Here is a 19,308-nt window from a genome sequence, read left to right on the forward strand (position 1 = left end):
ATCTGAAGGGGGCCTATAGGGATGCTGGGGAGGGACTCTTTGTCAGGGACTGTAGTGACAGGACAAGTGGTAACGGGTTCATACTTAAACAGGGGAAGTTTAGATTGGATATGAGGAAGAAGTTCTTTACTGTTAGGGTGGTGAGGCACTGGAATGGGTTGCCCAGGGAAGTTGTGAATGTTCCGTCTCTGGCAGTGTTCAAAGCCAGGTTGGACAGAGCCTTGTGTGGGATGGTTTAATCTGAGGTGTCCCTGTCCATGGCAGGGGGGTTGGAACTAGATGATCTTAAGGTCCTTTCCAACCCTAATTATTCTATGATTCTATGATTCTTATTGAAGTGTTCATTAAAAAACCTTTTAACGTGTTTTAATATTTCTAAAGCTGACTAATTGTCCCTGAAGAGAAATGATAATTCATTAAATGTGACCAATGCAGAGGAGTTGGACATGCAAGTCAGAAAAAGAAGTCTACAAGATGTTGTGTAAGAAAGCGAAAGAAATTTTACACAGAATAAACTTGATTGAAAAAGACCATGATGAGTTTGGCTTATTTACCGAAGTAGATAAAACTAAGCAAATCTTTCCAGAGTTTAGGGTTAAATAGAAATTAAACCCTTAAGTTTATTTTTGTGTGAGCTAAAAAGGTGGGGTAAACATTGGATGTGTGTGAAACTACAGTGTGCAACTTCTACCATTATCTCATATGAAATTAGTATTATGCAAGGGCAATTGGAGAATGTAGGCTTTTGTGTTTTTATGAAGCATTTTAACTTATTGTAAAACCATATTTTCTACAAATTTGAAATAATTTAGGTTGGAGAAAAAAGGGTTAGATTCATTTTTAATGGCCAAACATTTGAAGCAATAATTTTAATATTTGCAGCCATGATATGCCCATAATTGTACAGCTATGAGATAGATGGCAATGGAAAATGGGGGCATAAACTAAAATAAAGTTGTTTCATATTTTCCTTGTGCTGTATCACTAGTTGGTATCTCAGTGTGGAACAGCAAATTTTTAGTTATTCAGTTGGATCTTAATTAAATCTTTTAATTTCTAGAAGTGCCTCATTAGTAGCAAATCCCTTGCTTCACAGCCTGGAATTATCAGTTAGCTGCCCGTTCAACACCTTCATCAGCACTGCTGTCTTGGGGGCTAACTCAGGGGTTTCCAAAGCTTCTTTGGAACTTCCTTTACCTCCAGAGTCAGACTGGTTCGTCTTGTTATTAGATTTATTTAATATTTTTATAGCGCTTTTATAGTCGCTAACTAGTATTTTTCAATACTGGAAAGAGTGCAAGGAAGAGTATTTGTAGAAAGATCTTCAGAAGCCAGTACTGAAGCATCAAAATACTATGAGGTGAATCCTGCTGATCCAAAAACTTACATAGCAAAAAACCATAAAGAAATACATTGCCCACAGTTGGATGATTAGGTTCTTCCTCCATCTGTAAATTCTTCTGCACTGAAAAATTAAGTAGTGAACACTATGAATCTAGTAAATGCTTCTGTGAGACAAAGCAAACAGAGGAATATTGTGTTCAGTTAATGAACTGAAAACAGACAGCCTACTTCAAAGTCACACTATGAGTGAAAGAACTGATTGTGTAAAAAATCAGTCTATTCTTCAAGTAAAGTGTCTGGCACCTAAGCAGAAATACTAAGTTGCTTTTCTTTAGTAATTTCCAAATTTAATGCCAGCCTTTTACATTAGCTGTTACTAAGTAGGTCTTTTTCTGCTAGCAAAACGGCATAGCCTTTTGGTGACTCACTAGAGAATATTTTGTGGAAGTGTTTTTGAAGCCACAGATCAAAGATGATAGACATGGTAGTAATAAAAGCTTCTGATCTTTTCCTCTGAATGGTAGCTTCTGACATTGTATAGCAAGCTGGTACAGGCTATGGTCTAATGCCTTCAACACAGTGATGAAAACGCATCCATCATTTTTGCCTCAAAATTCTCACTGATTTAGTAGATCAAAATTTCACCCATTGGTTTGGGTGAAACCACAAAGACTTCTGTAATATGCTCTTACTAGGAAAACAGCAGTTACAGATCTGCTCTGCAAAAAATTGAAATGGGATTGCCTATGAACTACAGAAAAAAGCCTCCACCCCCTGCTTTTCTCCCCTCGTGTCGTGGTTTAACCCCAGCTGGTAACTCAGAACCATGCAGCCACTCGCTCACTCCCACCCTTCCTCCCCCTGCTCCCAGAGGGATGGGGAGGAGAATCGAAAGAATGTAACTCCCATGGGTTGAGATAAGAACAGTCCAGTAACTAAGGTACCATACAAACCCACTTCTGCTACCACCAATAACAATAATGATAAGGGAAATAACAAGGTGAGAGAATACAGTTGCTCACCACCTGCTGATCGATACCCAGCCCAACCCGAGCAGCAATTTGGGCCTTCCGGGTAACTGCCCCCAGTTTATATACTGGGCATGACATACTGTGATATGAAATACCCCTTTGGACTGTTTGGGTTAGGTGTCCTGTCTCTGCTTCCTTCCAGCTTCCCCTCCTCCCTGGCAGAGCATGAGACTCAGAAAGTCCTTGATCGGAGTAAACATTACTTAGCAACAATTAAAAACATGGGTGTTATCAGCATTGTTCCCAGGCTGAAAGTCAAAACCACAGCACTGCACCAGCTACTAAGAAGGAGAAAAAATGACTGATACTGCTGAACCCAGGACACCTCATATTCAATTGCTTCCCTTCATGGGAAGAGAAAGATAGAGCCTTGTTTAGTCATTCACTGTTCTCTTGCTCATTGCTCTCACACAAATGTGGCTGGCTGGACCCTGCTCTTGTGCAGCTGTCTTGCGTGCATTATATTCTAACTTGTTCTTAATGAGATTTTAATTAAGCTTGTGTGCTTTTATCACTGCTTTTTATCAAAATGTATGTATAATCAAGTGACAGATTTCATTATGTAAAATGCATAACTTAACTACATAGTTTTAGAATTTTATATTGTGTACAATTTTACCAGAATAATATTTATTATTCTTTTCTTCTAATACATATTTTAGCTTTCTTTTTTTTTTTAATTGATTTTAACTTTTCACATGAATGTAAGTCCTGGGTTCAGCTGTAGCAGTTATTTTCCTCCTTAATAGCTCGTGCAGTACTGTGTTTTCGACTTCAGTCTGAAAACAGTGCTGATAACACAGTTATGTTTTTAATTGTTGCTAAGTAATGCTTACTCTGATAAAGGACTTTTCCAGTCTTGTGCTCTGCCAGTGAGAAGTGGCACTGGAAGCTGGAAGGAAGCAAAGACAGGATACCTGACCCAAACTAGCCAAAGGGGTATTCCATGCCACAGCACGTTATGCCCAGTATATAAACTGGGGGCACTTACCTGGAAATGTTAGATCGCTGCTCGGGTCTGGCTGGGTATCGGTCGGCAGATGGTGAGCAATGGTACTGTGCATCACTTGTGTTCATTGTTTTCTTTTCCTTTTCCCCTTTTAGTTTTATGTACTCTCCCCTTGTTATTTCCCTTATCACAGAATCACAGAATCACAGAATCCCAAGGGTTGGAAGGGACCTCAAAAGATCATCTAGTCCAACCCCCCTGCAAGAGCAGGGTAACCTACAGTACATCACACAGGAACTTGTCCAGGCGGGCCTTGAATATCTCCAGTCTAGGAGACTCCACAACCCCCCTGGGCAACCTGTTCCAGTGCTCTGTCACTCTTACAGTAAAGAAGTTCTTCCTGATGTTAACGTGGAACTTCCTATGTTCCAGTTTACACCCATTGCCCCTTGTCCTATCACTGGATATCACTGAAAAAAGCCTAGCTCCATCATCCTGACACCTACCCTTTACATATTTGTAAACATTGATGAGGTCACCCCTCAGTCTCCTCTTCTCCAAGCTAAAGAGACCCAGCTTATCGTTGTTATTATTGGTGGTAGTAGTAGTAGTAGTTTTGTATGATACCTTAGTTACTGGACTGTTCTTATCTCAACCTGTAGGAGTTATATTCTTTTGATTCTCCTCCCCATCCCTCCAGGAGCAAGGGGAGGAAGAAGGCGGAGAGTGAGCAAGCTGCTGCATGCTTCTGAGTTACCGGCTGGGCTTAAACCATGACAGTTCTTTTTGGTGCTCAACTTGGGGCAAGATTTGGTTGAGATAAAGACAGATCTGACCAGAGTGTGTCTAATAGTATTTGTGATAACTATTCACTGTTTCAGATTAATAGTCACTTGTCACAATGTTTATTTATTTGCTCTGACAAAGTTTCAGCATGTTGTACCTTACTTAGAGACAGTATTTGCTGATTTAGTGTTATCACCTGGGGGGCCTGGGCTAAGGTCCTTTTTTTGCTGTACTTCATGGTAATGACTTGTGATACAATAGAATCATTGATCATGAAACTGGTCTGGCATGCGTTCTCAGCATGGCCATCACCTCTATACTCTAGGAGGCATGTAATGGGAATTTTTAAAAATTACACATCTTTCTTTTCTCATCTCTTGGGTGGTCAACCTATGAAGACATACCCTCACACCCTCTGCTCCCCCACCAGGCTATTTACAGCAGCTTTTGAGAATTCTAAAGGTTTTGGATGGCCTTTGAATACCCTTGAAACCTGCCTGCTGCTTGTTCTGGGGATCATCATGTTGCCACAAATACAGCATGTGTTTTACCCACAGCCATCCCACTTTGAGAACGCCCTATTTTGTCTGATCTCGAAAGTTAAGCAGGGTGGGGCTCGGGTCTTGTCTAAGGTTAAAAGACGATCTAAGAGGACCACCAAGAGATTTTCCCTGAGGCTGGACAGTCATGAGTGGCAGGGTGTGTAGGATGTTATGGGCAAATATCTAGGTCAGTTGTCCCCTTCAGTGCTTTGGAACTTAAGCCCTGAACAAGTTCAAAATCCAGAAAAAACAGTAAAACACTTAAATGAGGTGTGCTGTCATCCTGGCAATACCAGAGAGGGACAACTTGCTGCAACATGCTGGGGCTTGGCTTATGCCTACACCTATGCCCTGTTCAACACTATCCAGCATCTCCAAGGGCAAAAAGATGACTTTGAATTTCATGGCAAAGAAATAGACAGCGCAGCTACTCAACCCCCAATATAAGGAAGATATAAGGAAGAAGTTCTTTACTGTGAGGGTGGTGAGGCACTGGAATGGGTTGCCCAAGGAAGATGTGAATACTCCATCCCTGACAGTGTTCAAGGCCAGGTTGGATGGAGTCTTGGGTGACATGGTTTAATGTGAGGTGTCCCTGCTCATGGCAGGGGGATTGGAACTAGATGATCTTAAGGTCCTTTCCAACCCTTATTATTCCATGATTCTATATGGAAAACTGGAGGTTAAATGGTAGATCATAGTGGGCAAAATAACACACTGGACTATGTGATGGCTTCTGTAGCATTCGTGCTTGCTGTTTCTACAATAACTTATTTTTTATTCAGGTTGTAGAGCAGGAGGACTGTCCTTTAATAGTGAAACCTTTACCAGGATGTTGCAAAGTTGTCCGTACCAGTGTGACCATCAGAAAGTCATTCTGGAAGCTAAAGAAAGATATAAAAAGGGGCTTTGCAAATTCACTGTTTGTAGCAACAGGAGATATGCAGCTTCTCAGAGTAATTATGTTTATATTTTTTTAGTAGTTGTAACTATTGTTTTAAATCATATTTAAAATTCTGAACTTTTTTTAGCCTGATTCTGATTGTTCTGCTCTTGTAAACTCATTTAATTTGACTTGCCAATGAACTGCATTATGTGAGATCAGAACTAGCCACTTTTGTTTTGATAATCTTGTGTCTTTCTTGGAAGTAGTGAACTATCCTCATTATAAGCTTTGATGAGACTCTGTCCTCTTTGCCAGAGTTATTCAAGTACTAATAGAAGGGAATATATTAAGTTGAAATAAGTGTGAATGGATATATGACACCATAAAAAGGTAATTTCATTCTAATATCACATATTTATGGATGTGAGAGGTTTATAATTCTTCATGAATGAAATAAAAGTACATCCTATATTTTTCTGGTTTAAATGAAGCATTTAGAAAATTATACACTTGTTACTTACTGGCATTTATACTGGTGTCCATCTAAAATTTTGCAGAAATACTGCTGACCCCATATAATGGATGGGAACCTAGCTGAGAGTTTATTCCCTCTCATGACTGACAGACATAGAAAAGTATGTTTTTGAAGTGTAGAATACATATGTTTATGTTCATTGCGACTGTCGGAAAGCAACAGGAAAACATAGGTGTGCAGCTGTTCTATGACCTTCATACTTGGCCACACTGAGGTGCCTGGCCAACGCTCTTGGCGTGGACAACAGTGAGATCATGAGAAACTGCATGGCCCCACAAGTGAAAAATTAGAGATCTGGCATAAAGCTGGTTGTTTTTCTAAGGGCATGAAAGCAGGACCCTCTTGTGGCTGAATCTGAAGCCTCAACTATGGGTGGATGCACCATGCAGTAATTTTCCCAATTACCTGAGACTCCTGGCATCAGCTGCAATGGGGCTTCCCAGCTGGAAGTGTGGGCCTGGAGGATGATTCAGTGGTAATTGGTGATGTATTTCTTCTTAATCTCTCTTGTAGTTGGCAGGATATAAAGCAAAATGGCATTTTTTAAGATAAAGATTCCTAAAATGATAAAGCTGGATATCCCTGGCTAGGAACAATTACCTTATCGTAACATAGCTGCTGAACGGTTGTGTTATGGTTTATGTGAGAATTTGGCTTCCTGTTTGAATGAGGCAGAACCTCCTGATGCAGTTAAATGTTTGCAAAAAGTTTCAGTAGAAAAAGGAGAGGAATTAATTGCTCTGGGGAGATGCGGGTGGATTCTGCTGGCTGTATACTGAAAGCAGCATCAGCAGAGAGAGCAAATACAGAGGGAGAAGATGGATATGGAAAATCAAGTTTGTGAACTGTAGGGGAAAATAGTTATGTTACAATGCCAAAATAGATTACTAACTGATAAATTGGGCACTTATCAAACAGTAGTAGAAAAAGTGGCTATTTGGGTCGCCCAATATAAATATTGAAAGTGAAGGAGTCGAGTAAACCAGAAAAAAGCACATGCAGTGATCACAGAGGCAGGAAGGAATTGGGACCCTGAGAAATGGGATGGAGATGTGTGGGATTCAACCAATTTGGATAGTAGTTCAGAGGGTGAGGTGATTGTTGAAGCAAAGCCAATATTACGGAGAAAATTGGAACACAACCCACTAGATTGTCCAGTTACACGGGATGTTCTAGAAGATTTCACTAAGCACAAAATTAATGACATTATGGACAGGTTCAAACAAAAGCCTGGAGAATCTTTGCTTTCTTGGATTGTCATGTTGCATGCTTTAGGGGCTTTGGGAGTTAAATTGGATCCAGATGATGCTAGAAGATTTGTAATGTTAAGCTTCCACTCATTAGTTCAGAATGCCGTCTGAGGCGCCGAGGATGAGACTAATTTATTAGCAGTGGTGGCGGAAGGCTGTAACAGAAAATACCCCACTGAAGGGGAATGGCTCAGTGCACATTGGCCTTGGTATACTTTATGGGATAGTGTTCAGTGTGTTAAGGGGAAAGGAATGCAGACTGCTGTTTTTATTGGAGATGCAGATGCTATGCTGGAGGCTCCACTATCAGTTCCAATTCAGAACAGGATTATTAGGACTGCACCACTGGTATATAAAGGCATTATGATGACTATCAATAAATGAAACTGGAAACCCCATAGGACAAATCATAGAAAAAAATCCAGCAGTTAGGAGATATGGGGCAATGGAGCCCCATCCAAAACATGAGAGATGATAATTGGAGGGGTGAGATGAAAGAGAATTGACTCTCTCGGGGGTATATGTTTTCTGCCTTGCTGGAAGATGGGATGGCTCGAGATAAGATTGATGGGAATCCCACCAATGAAATGTGGAGGTTGTACAAGCAACATGGGTTGCATAAATCTGTGAAAAGGGTAAACAATTCAAGCTCATAAAAGTTGATGACATGACAGATGAAGTAATTCAACCTTCTGCTCCCCCCTTCGAGCCTTAACAGGATGGTACACTTACTGATGGAGGGCTACCCATTGGCAAGTCAACGGTTCCAGGGGATGAAAAGGGATGGGATCAGTACAACAGTCTTTATCTATGGCCAGATGTTAAAATGTTAAAACAATTAAGAGAATTAAAAATGGACTGAGATGAGGGCCATGCTCCAGCACAAGGATAGGCAAGGAGAGACCATCGTCCTTACATAGAGCTTCAAATTTATTGGAAAAATAGATATTAATCATAGAATCATAGAATAGTTAGGGCTGGAAAGGACCTCAAGATCATCTAGTTCCAACGCCCCTGCCATGGACAGGGACACCCCTCACTAAACCATCCCACACAAGGCTTCATCCAACCTGGCCTTGAACACCGCCAGGGATGGAGCACTCACAACCTCCCTGGGCAACCCAATCCAGTGTCTCACCACCCTAACAGGAAAGAATTTCCTCCTTATATCCAATTTAAACTTCCCCTGTTTAAGTTTTAACCCGTAGCCCCTTGTCTTGTCACTACAGTCCCTGAAAAAGAGTCCCTCCCCAGCATCCCTATAGGCCCCCTTCAGGTACTGGAAGGCTGCTATTAGGTCTCCATGCAGCCTTCTCTTCTCCAGGCTGAAAAGCCCCAACTTCCTCAGCCTGTCTTCATACGGGAGGTGCTCCAGTCCCCTGATCATCCTCGTGGCCCTCCTCTGGACTTGTTCCAGCAGTTCCATGTCCTTTTTATGTTGAGGACACCAGAACTGCACACAATACTCCAGGTGAGGTCTCACAAGAGCAGAGTAGAGGGGCAGGATCACCTCCTTCAACCTGTTGGTCACGCTCCTTTTGATGCAGCCCAGGATACGGTTGGCTTTCTGGGCTGCGAGCGCCCACTGCCGGCTCATGTTCATTTTCTCATCGACCAGCACCCCCAAGTCTTTCTCTGCAGGGCCGCTCTGAACCTCTTCTTTGCCCAGTCTGTAGCTGTGACTTGGATTGTTCCGACCCAGGTGTAGGACCTTCCACTTGTCGTGGTTGAACTTCATAAGGTTGGCATCAGCCCACCTCACAAGCGTGTCAAGGTCCCTCTGGATGGCATCCCTTCCCTCCAGCATATCAACCGGACCACACAGCTTGGTGTCATTGGCAAACTTGCTGAGGGCGCACTCAATCCCACTGTCCATGTCAGCGACGAAGATGTTAAACAAGACCGGTCCCAACACCGATCCCTGAGGGACACCACTCGTTACCGGTCTCCAGCCGGACATCGAGCCATTGACCACAACCCTTTGCGTGCGGCCGTCCAGCCAGTTCTTTATCCACCGAGTGGTCCATCCATCAAATTGATATCTCTCCAATTTAGAGAGAAGGATGTCGTGTGGGGCAGTGTCAAACGCTTTGCACAAGTCCAGGTAGATGACGTCAACTGCTTTACCCTTATCCATCAATTCTGTAGCCCCATCATAGAAGGCCACCAAATTGGTCAGGCAGGATTTCCCCTTAGTGAAGCCATGCTGGCTGTCACCAAGCACCTTGTTGTTTTTCATGTGCCTTAGCATGTTGTCCAGGAGAATGTGCTCCAAGATTTTACCAGGCACAGAGGTGAGACTGACTGGTCTGTAATTCCCCAGGTCTTCCATTTATCCCTTCTTGAAAATGGGACTTATATTTCCCTTTTTCCAGTCATTGGGAACTTAACCTGACTGCCATGATTTTTCAAATATGATGGCCAGTGGCTTAGCAACTTCATTTGCCAGCTCCTTCAGGACCCGCGGATGGATTCCATCAGGTCCCACGGACTTGTGTGCGTTCAGATTTTGAAGATGGTCTCAAACCAGATCCTCTTCTACAGTGGGCCCAAGGTCTTCATTCTCACAGCCCCTGCATCTGCATCTACTTTCTAAGACCTGGGTGGTGCAGTCAGAGCCTTTGCCAGTGAAGACCGAGGCAAAGAAGTCATTCAGAACCTCAGCCTTCTCCAAATCCTGTGTAGCCAGTTCTCCCAAAAGCTTCCTCAGGGGGCCTATTTTGTCCCTGGTCTGTTTTTTGTTTGCTATGTACCTGTAGAATCCCTTCCTATTATCCTTAACATCCCTGGCTAGGTTTAATTCTAACTGGGCCTTAGCCTTCCTAACCTGGTCCCTAGCTTCCCAGACAACATCCCTGTACTCTACCCAGGCCGCCTGTCCTTGCTTCCATTTTTTATAAGCCTCTTTTTTCCTTTTAATTTTCCTCAGCAGCTCCTTATCCATCCAAGGAGGTCTCCTGGCCCTCCTGCTGCACTTCCTTCTAGTTGGGATGCAGCACTCCTGAGCTTGTAGCAGGTGATCCTTGAGTATCAGCCAAGAGTCTTGAGCCCCCCTGCCCTCCATGGCTATATCCCATGGAACCTTACTAATCAGGCTCCTGAAGAGGCCCAAGTCTGCTCTTTTGAAGTCCAGGGCAGTGAGCTTGCTACACGCTCTTCTTGTCAAACTGTTAAGGCCCTCATTGATACTGGAGCAGAAGCCTCTTTTATTTAGTGTAATCCTAAAACCAAATAATTTAAAGGGCAAAAGTTTTAGATTACTGGATTAGGTGGCAAACAAATAGAAGCAGTACAGGCAAAAAATTTGAGATTAAAATTTGCACTCTGACAAAACAAACTTATTCAGTGATGATTGTTCCTATCCTTGAATAGATAATTGGAATTGATATTTTAAAAGTATTGACTTTATGCTTACCTGATGGTAAGTATCAATTCAGAACCAAGACATATGTATCAGCTCAGCCAGTTTTAGTTGGGAAAGTTAAAATGTCTCTGATGCAAATCCTATCTGCCACCAAGGTAATAACAACGAAACAATATCGTATACCAGGAGGACGTGAAGAGATTTCACAGAATATCAAAGATTTATTAGATATGGGAGTGTTAAAACCAACAACTACTAATCCTATATGGCCTTTTAAGTTGGTTTGACAGCCCCAAGGTCCACTTCAGCCTTCAAAGGTATTCAAATACTTGGGGGCATCATTGATTCAGATTACCAAGGGGAGATCAAGGTGATTTTGTTGAAGAGCAGAGATCAAGATATCTTAATTCAGCCATGAGACTGTGTTGCCCAAATACTGATTTTGCCTGTGTTGAAAATGCGAGTGAGGGGGAAGGCTCACAGATAACCACAGCTCGAAGGAACTCTGAATTAGGATCCACTAATCAGTTGAATAGTGGAGCTAAAGTTTGGATCTAAACAGCACACCTGAGCTGGCTGAAACTATTGCCACTGAGAATTATACTTTTATGTTTTAGTTTTGTGTCTTAAAAAAACTACAGATCCTAGCTGTCCTCATATGTCTTATGGTCCCTCAGGCCAATGCCATTGCCCCAAGAAGATATCTGAAAAGGACTGATATCTCGCTTGTGCACTGGACATGGAAGAGTGGCACCAGACCTCACAGACAAGATAATTGTACCTGTAATGTGAATGAAGCTCTCCTACGTAGCAAGTTCAACATCTTCCCCAGGAGTACATCTTCTTTGCCCAATCTGTAGCTGTGCCTGGGATTGCTCCGACCCAGGTGTAGGACCTTGCTCTTGTCGTGGTTGAACTTCATAAGGTTGGCATCAGCCCACCTTACAAGCGTGTCAAGGTCCCTCTGGATGGCATCCCTTCCCTCCAGCATATCAACCGGACCACACAGCTTGTCCGGACGACTTCGGTGCTCCCCCACCGGACTCCTCTGAGTTCAGCCAAGCTACGCCACCGGCTGCCGACTCCAACGGATTAGCCCGAGTTCCTCCTATTCGGGCGCCAATCTTTTCCCAAGTCCCCATATCAAACACTGTCTGTGGTTCCGGGGAGTACCCTCTGTCCTTGCACCACAACAATAGGTGCTTTACAAGGCTTTAGTCAAACTTAATGCCTCTGGTAGAGAGAATCTTTAACAGTAACTTGACTATGGCCCCTTCTGCAGACACTGCCTGCCCCATAACCAGACTGACTGCTCACCTAGCCAGGTGACTCCGTTGCAACATTTTCCTTTGTCTTATCCTATCCCACAAAGCACTCCATGGCTCCAATTTCCATCCTGGCTGTTCCACCGCGGGAGCACCGGGAATTGAATCAGAAGGCAGCTTCTTTTTGAACATGGTTACCCAAACCTAACAAATAACTAAAAGGGCTCACTGCCTTTTTACTGATATAAGGAAAGCAACTGCCTGGAAAACATAGGGTTAAAATACTTTTAACTTAACTTAGGTCTAAGATAGAGAACAATGTTTGTGTTGGAAGCCTGTGGTGTGATAACAGAATTTAGTAGTCTTACTAACAAGAGTGAATTGTTTCTTTTCATCCTTCTAATGAGTGAATTATTTCTTACCATCCTTCTAATTATCAGTTAGTTTGGAGACAGTGACTCCTGAACATCTGCTAGCTTAGGATACTCCTTGTCTGCCCATCCTGTTCTGCTTGCAATAAATTTTGTATGAAGGTCACACTGTTCTAAATCTTTGCCAGCTATCAGAAACTTGCAGATACGGCTGGTTTCAGCTAATTTGTGATTACTGGGGCACCCAACTGTGCCAGAGGTGAAAAGTGCACCCTGAGGAAGACTGCTTACCTCATCTTGAATACCCCTGCCCACATGAGGAAGACTGCTTACTTCATCTTGAAGACCCCTGCCCACGACCATCGGAGGGCAGTGCCAAAAGGGAGGAGACTTATGACAATGAGTACCTAAACTAATTGTAATATCCCTGCCGAACTCTCGGAACCTAATGAATATGCATGTTTGCGTGTAATAAATATCTGCTTGCTTAACCCCTCGGTGTGCAAGTTAGGAGGAGCGATCTCCTTTGCACCCGGCGCTGTAATAAACATACCTGCTTTATACCTCTCTCTGAGTTGTAGAGTCTGATTTCGTGCTTCATTACCACCCCCTCTTTTTTTCTTTTTTTTTCCTTCAAGTCCCAGCTGCTAAAAATGAAGGCCTGCTCCTCAGCAGCTACTAGTGCCTGCCTGCTCAGCAGCAGCTATAAATGCCTACTGGCAACCACACTTCTGCTTTAACCCTTTCTTGCCCGGAATGTTAATCTGCTACCCATTAAAAATTTCTACAGGGGCCCGACAATAAAAATACTCAGAACAGCATCTCTTGGTGCAGCTATACACTTCACTGACCAAGCCCTGCCCTCAACACACACATACAAGGGATCCCACAAGCACGCTCCACAGAACTACAATACTTGAAACACAAGCAAAATCCAGACAATCATTACCTTCTACGCAGCCTCACGTACACAACATGACACAATCCAATATCTGTGCACCCCCACTACACAACACCGTGTATAGAACGAGATGCAATCCGATATCTGTGCACCCCCACTACACGGCCCCACATACAGAACGCAGCGCAATCCGGTAGCTGTGCACCCTCACTTCGTAGTAATATGTGACATAACCTGGTATCCGTGTACTCCGCTACCCGGTCCCCCTAATTCTTGTTATACTCAACTATTTCTCTCACGCTCTCTCAGACCTGGAATCCCATCCTCGTCACCATTTATGTTCCAGAGTTCGAGGATTCCAGGTGAGAGAAACGAAGCACAAATAGAGAACTCATAGCTAGTTTATTAATATAGGTAAATATAGAGATATTAGCAAATACAGTAAAGGATACTTCTGATGTTTGGTTATCTTACCAATCCCAAGGACCCTGTGAAGACAGTCAGGAAACCAGCTCCGAGAAACGTCACCGCAGTGCAAGGTGGCAGGCTCAACCTTAGCGGGCATCCCTTCGGAGGCAACGTTGACCTGGGTGATATGAGATTCTGCCTCCTTCACATCGCATGAGGCTCGGGCTTTTATACTAGCAAAAATGCACACTCATACTGACACAGGGGGCCAGCCTATATCAGACAAAGTGGCCAGCAATATCTAGAAAGCTCTCCAATGGTCAGGACTTTTTCAGTGAGTTCTAAAGTAGAACTTTCCAAGCAGGAAACAAAGCTGGACTTTCTGGGGAGCAGCCAAAGCAGAACACTTCAGGGAGGAGCCAAAGCAGGCAAACAGTACTTTTCTACCTTTGTGTGCTTCACCACAGACCTTTATCTATTGTCCCTGACACACAAGTATATATGGGTCCCCGAACAAAAGTAATCCCATGAATGGGTTTGCCTTTACCTGAAGCAGGAATAACCCAGATTGCCTTCCCCAACAAATTCTTTATGTCACAGGAACTTTATCCCTCTCTACAGTACGTAGAAGTTCTGATTGCCTGTTGTCAAATCCCCTAGTGTTGAGCAACCAGGTGGCTTTTGGTAAATGTGCATTCCAATGTTTCAAAGACCCACCACCCACTGGTCTCAGAGTAGTTTTTAACAGCCCATTGTAGCGTTCAATTTTCCCAGAGGCTGGTGCATGATAGGGGCTGTGATATACTGTCGTGGTTTAAACCGATCCACACAGCTTGTTCACTCACTCCCCCCCTTCTTTCCCTCCCTCTACTCCCAGAGGGATGGAGAGGAGAATTGAAAAGAATGCAACTCCCACGGGTTGAGATAAGAACAGTTTAGTAACTAAGGTATCACAGAAATCACTACTGCTACCACCAATGATAATAACGATAAAGGAAATAACAAGAGGAAAGAATACAAAACCTCAACACCAGCTGACCGATAACTCACCCCATTCCCCCAGCCAAGCTCCAACCCTGCAGTCCCACTAGCCCTTCCGGGTAACTCCCAGTTACATCCCGGGCATGACGTGCTGTGATATGGAATACCTCTTTGGCTAGTTTGGGTCAGGTGTCCTGTCACTGCTTCCTCCCGGCCTCCCCTCCTCCCTGGCAGAGCATGAGACTCAGAAAGTCCTTGGCCAGACCAAACATTTGAGCAGCAACTGAAAACATCGGCATTATCAGCACTGTTCCCAGGCCAAAAATCACAGCACTGCACCAGCTACTAAGAAGGAGAAAAATGACTGCTACTGCTAAACCAAGGACATATACCCACTTGATGCCTTGCCCATTGGCCCAACTGTCTATAAGTTTATTCTCGAAATGATTCCCACTGTCTGACTCAATTCTTTCTAGAGTGCCGTGTTTCCTGGGTTCAGCAGTAGCAGATCAGCTTATGGATGTGAATCAGGGAATCTCAATTGGTGCGATATTGCTGCTGGTGCACTGTTGTGGTCACAACTGGCACTTGTTGTTCTTCAACCTTCACCAACCCCACAACAGAAGGATCCTCTGAGAGACCAGGCAAGGTGGACAGCTGCTTAATTTCCTCCTTCTCCAAGGCAGCAATACCAAAAGCCCATTGGTTTTCATGGAGCCTCTGGACCAGTCACAATAGGGTGCTTTTGCCACTCCTTCCCAGTTAGGCTGATTTCAGCCTCCATTACAGTCAACTCTTGAAATCCTCCTGTCCCTCCAGAAATACAAATGGCTTCCACCCCTTGATAGCTTGATGGCATAAGGGTACTGATCTCCTACTCTGGTTCCTGGTGTAATACATCTTTGTGCACAGGTATAATATTTATTACCTGGATTAGGATTAACTATCCAAATTTTGAACTTTCCCTCAGATGTAGATTGCTAGTCTTCACCCACAAATTTGTCCATGAGATAGCGTTAGGAATTGGAACTCAAATTAATGGAAGATCCAGATTTTCTCCTGATTAAGGCAACTGTGCACACACCCAACAGTCACTACGATTAAAAACCTTAGCAACATTCTACACTAATTTCAGGAATAAATTTTGGTCCCAAGCTTGTACGCCAGTTATCATATAAGTCCAAATTATGACCGACGCAATTTCATATGTAAGAGTACTGAAGGTTCGATCTGCCATGTCTTCTCTGGCTCTGGTGCTTTCTTTATTCTTGAATAATGTATTCAAGCAGGTTGTTCCTTTATCTTTACTGCTGTAAAGGTGGTCAGTAATACCTAGTACAGTCCACTCTACTTCTCCTGTAGAGGATCTCCTGAAAGATTAACATAAACCCAGTCTCCAGATCTGAAAGGGTGAATAGGATAATCTAAACCTCTTGCTCTTGTCCCTAATATTCTCTTATGCATCTCTTCTAATTGTTTTCCAAGACTGATCAGAAACTGTCGGAGATAGCCTCCCACTTCCTGAAGACTTTATCCTTTAAACTGGGACTGATATGATTTTCCGTATAAAATTTCAAATGGGCTAACCTCTTCTTTCGACCGAGGTTTAGTTCGAATTCTTAGTAGAGCCAGTGGTGAGGCTTGGTACCAATATAAATTTGTTTCCTGACATATTTTATTAATCTGTTGTTTGATCAGATGGTTTATTCTTTCTATTTGCCCACAGGCCTGAGGCCTGCATGGAACGTGTAGCTGCCAATCAATTTCTAATTTTTTTGCTAATTTCTTGTAACAATTTTGCACTAAAGTGTGAACCTCGGTCTGAAGAAATTGCCGCTGGTACTCCAAAATGAGGTGTTATCTCATTAAATAATGTTTTAATCACTTGTCTTGCATTATTTATCTTATAAGGGAATGCTTCTGGCCAGCCTGAAAAAGTATCCTTTAACACCAACAAATATCGATAACCTCCTTTTCTAAGTAATTCAGGAAAATCTATTTGCCAATGCTGTCCCAGATAAATTCCTCTCCCAGTAGTCCTAATTTGATTTCCACTTTCAGTTTTAGGATTATTCTTAAGACATAGCTGACATTGTTTTGTCACTAATTGAACTACAGTATATAGATTCCTTCCTACAAATTGTTTGTTTAAGTATTTATACAAAGAGTTACTACCCCAATGAGTTTTATTATGTTCCTCCTGAACTAACTTCCAGAGTTGGTTATAGGAGATTACAATTCGCCCATCAGGTACCTGAAACCCACCTTCTTTGTTTTCCTATCCTTTTAGATCTTCAATCAATTTTCTATCCTCCTTTGAATAACTAGGTTTAGATTTCTCAATTGTTAGTTTGCCATCAGGGATTAAGGACATGATCGTTCAGCTGCTTGTTTGGCTTCAAAATCGGCCAAATTATTTCCTATTTCCTGGTCAGAGTTACCTTGCTGATGCCCTCTACAGTACATAATAGCTACTTCTTCAGGTAGCTGAACAGCTTCCAGTAGCTGTAGAATTTCTGTAGTATGTTTAATCTGTTTCCCCTGTATGTCCAAAAGTGCTCGTTCTTTCCAGATGGCACCATGTGCATGTACCACACCAAATCCATATGTAGAATCAGTCCAAATATTTATCCTTTTGTCTTTAGCCAATTCCGGGGCTCTCATTAATGCCACTATTTCTGCATTTTGGTCGTAGGTGTTTGCGGGTAAAGGTTTAGGTTCTATTACCTGTGAAGTGGTGGTAATGGCATATCCTGCCTTTCATTCACCATTTTTCATGAAGCTACTACCATCAGTAAACCAAGAATCAGCATCTTCCAGAGGTTTTTCTTTCAAGTCTGGTCAGCTCGAATATACAGTCTCTACAGTGGCCAAGCAGTCATGTGTTAGTGGTTCTGTCAATTGTTCCTGCAAAAAGGAAGCTGGATTCACAACATTAGTGACCACAATTTCTATATCATCTTGTTTCACAAGGGTGGCTTGGTATTTTAAAAAACATGAAGGAGACAACCAGTGGGCTCCTTTCTGTTCCAGGACTGCTGATACCACATGGGACACTAGTACAGTAATCTTTTGTCCCAAGGTGAATTTGCAAGACTCTTCAATATTTATAACAACTGCCGCCATAGCTCATAGGCATCTGGGCCATCCTTTGCTCACTTCATCCATCTGTTTTGAAAAATATGCCACTGCCCTTCTATAGGGTCCTAGTTTCTGAGCAAGGACCCCCCAAAGCTATTCCCTGTTCTTCATAGGAATATAGTCAAAAGGATTTAGTCACATCCAGCAGTGACAGAGCTGGAGCTCTCATTAACTCTATCTATAAATTTCTAAAAGTCTCCTCTGCTGTATCAGTCCATTCTAAAGAGGGAGGTTTTTCTTTCAACAGTTCATATAGTGGATCCAAAGTCTGCACTATCAAGTCTTTCCCAGTAATGTCCAGAGCTCCTTGACAGCTGATGGTAGTGGAGTCTGAAAAATGGCATCTATGTCTTCTTTTCTAGCAGCTCTGAGTTCTGTCTGTCCTCCTGTTATTTCATATCCTTGGTAGGTGTCCTGGTTTGAGCAGCAGCAGTCAGTTTTCTCCTTCTTAGGAGCTAGTACAGTGCTGTGCTTTGATCTTTTGGCCTGGGAACAGTGCTGATAACGCTGATGTTTTCAGTTGCTGCTCGAATGTTTGGTCTGGCCAAGGACTTTCTGAGCCTCATGCTCTGCCAGGGAGGAGGGGAGGCCAGGAGGAAGGAGAGACAGGACACCTGACCCAAGCTAGCCAAAGAGGTATTCCATACCACAGCACGTCATGCCCGGGATGTAACGGGGAGGGACCCGGAAGGGTTGGGACTGCAGGGTTGGACGAGGTATCAGTCGGTGCTTGGCTGGGGGGAGTGGGGCGAGTTATCAGTCAGCTGGTGCTGAGATGTTGTATTCTTTCCTCTTGTTATTTCCTTTAGCATTATTATTATTGGTGGTAGCAGTAGTGATTTGTGTTATACCTTAGTTACTAAACTGTTCTTATCTCAACCCGTGGGAGTTGCATTCTTTTCGATTCTCCTCTCCGTCCCTCCAGGAGCAGGGGGAGGGCAAGAAGGGGGGGGAGTGAGTGAACGAGGTTTGTGGTTGGGTTCAAACCACGACAGTTCTTTTTGGCGCCCAACGTGGGGCACGAAGGGTTGAGATAACGACGGAGATGATCATATTAATAGTCGTCACAGTGCTGATTTATTGGCTCTCAAAGTTGTTTCTCTTGCTCTCAGAGCTTCAGAATGTAGTACATTACATAGAGCCGGTATTCCCTGTGGTAGTGTTTATCAAGTGTGGGGCTTGGGCTAAGGTTTTTGTTTCACTGTACTTTATGGCAATGGCTTGTAATATGGGTGGGCTCCAAGAGCAGGGAGGGATGGACGTGGCCGTGGACTTGTACCGGGCCGTCCTGCTGTTCTTCACCATCCTGGCCCTTGTCCTCGCCTCTGTCTTTGTGAAGCTGCGGGGAGCCAAGGGGGAGCGGCCCCGGGAGCCGGCGGCGGCCGAAGCGGCCCGGGAGAGCGGCCCCGGGGACCAGGCGGCGGCGGAAGCGGGGCCCGAGGCCGGGAGGAAGGCGGCTGCTGAGCAGCGGGGGGAGGCGGCGAAGGAGCCGAGCCCCGCGGAGGAGCCGAGCCCTGCGGCCGAGCCCAGCCCCGCGAAGGAGCTGAGCCTCGT

The 19,308-nt window shown here is 43.7% G+C and overlaps 1 protein-coding gene across 2 annotated transcripts in view; it reads left to right on the forward strand.

Moving 5' to 3' along the window:
- The window catches only part of LOC136004465 (Wilms tumor protein 1-interacting protein homolog), a 69,583-nt gene extending 56,693 nt beyond the window's left edge, over positions 1-12,890 (forward strand). For both annotated transcript variants that reach the window (XR_010608463.1, XM_065660954.1), the window contains one exon: positions 11,365-12,890. Coding sequence is in view for 1 of the 2 variants with exons in the window: in XM_065660954.1 (XP_065517026.1) it covers positions 11,365-11,405 (41 nt within the window). In the remaining variant the exon portion in view is untranslated. The remainder of the gene's footprint in view (positions 1-11,364) is intronic.
- The last annotated feature ends 6,418 nt before the right edge of the window (positions 12,891-19,308 follow it).

This window comes from Lathamus discolor, chromosome W, assembly GCF_037157495.1.
Source record: "Lathamus discolor isolate bLatDis1 chromosome W, bLatDis1.hap1, whole genome shotgun sequence".
NCBI classification, from domain to species: Eukaryota; Metazoa; Chordata; class Aves; order Psittaciformes; family Psittacidae; genus Lathamus; species Lathamus discolor.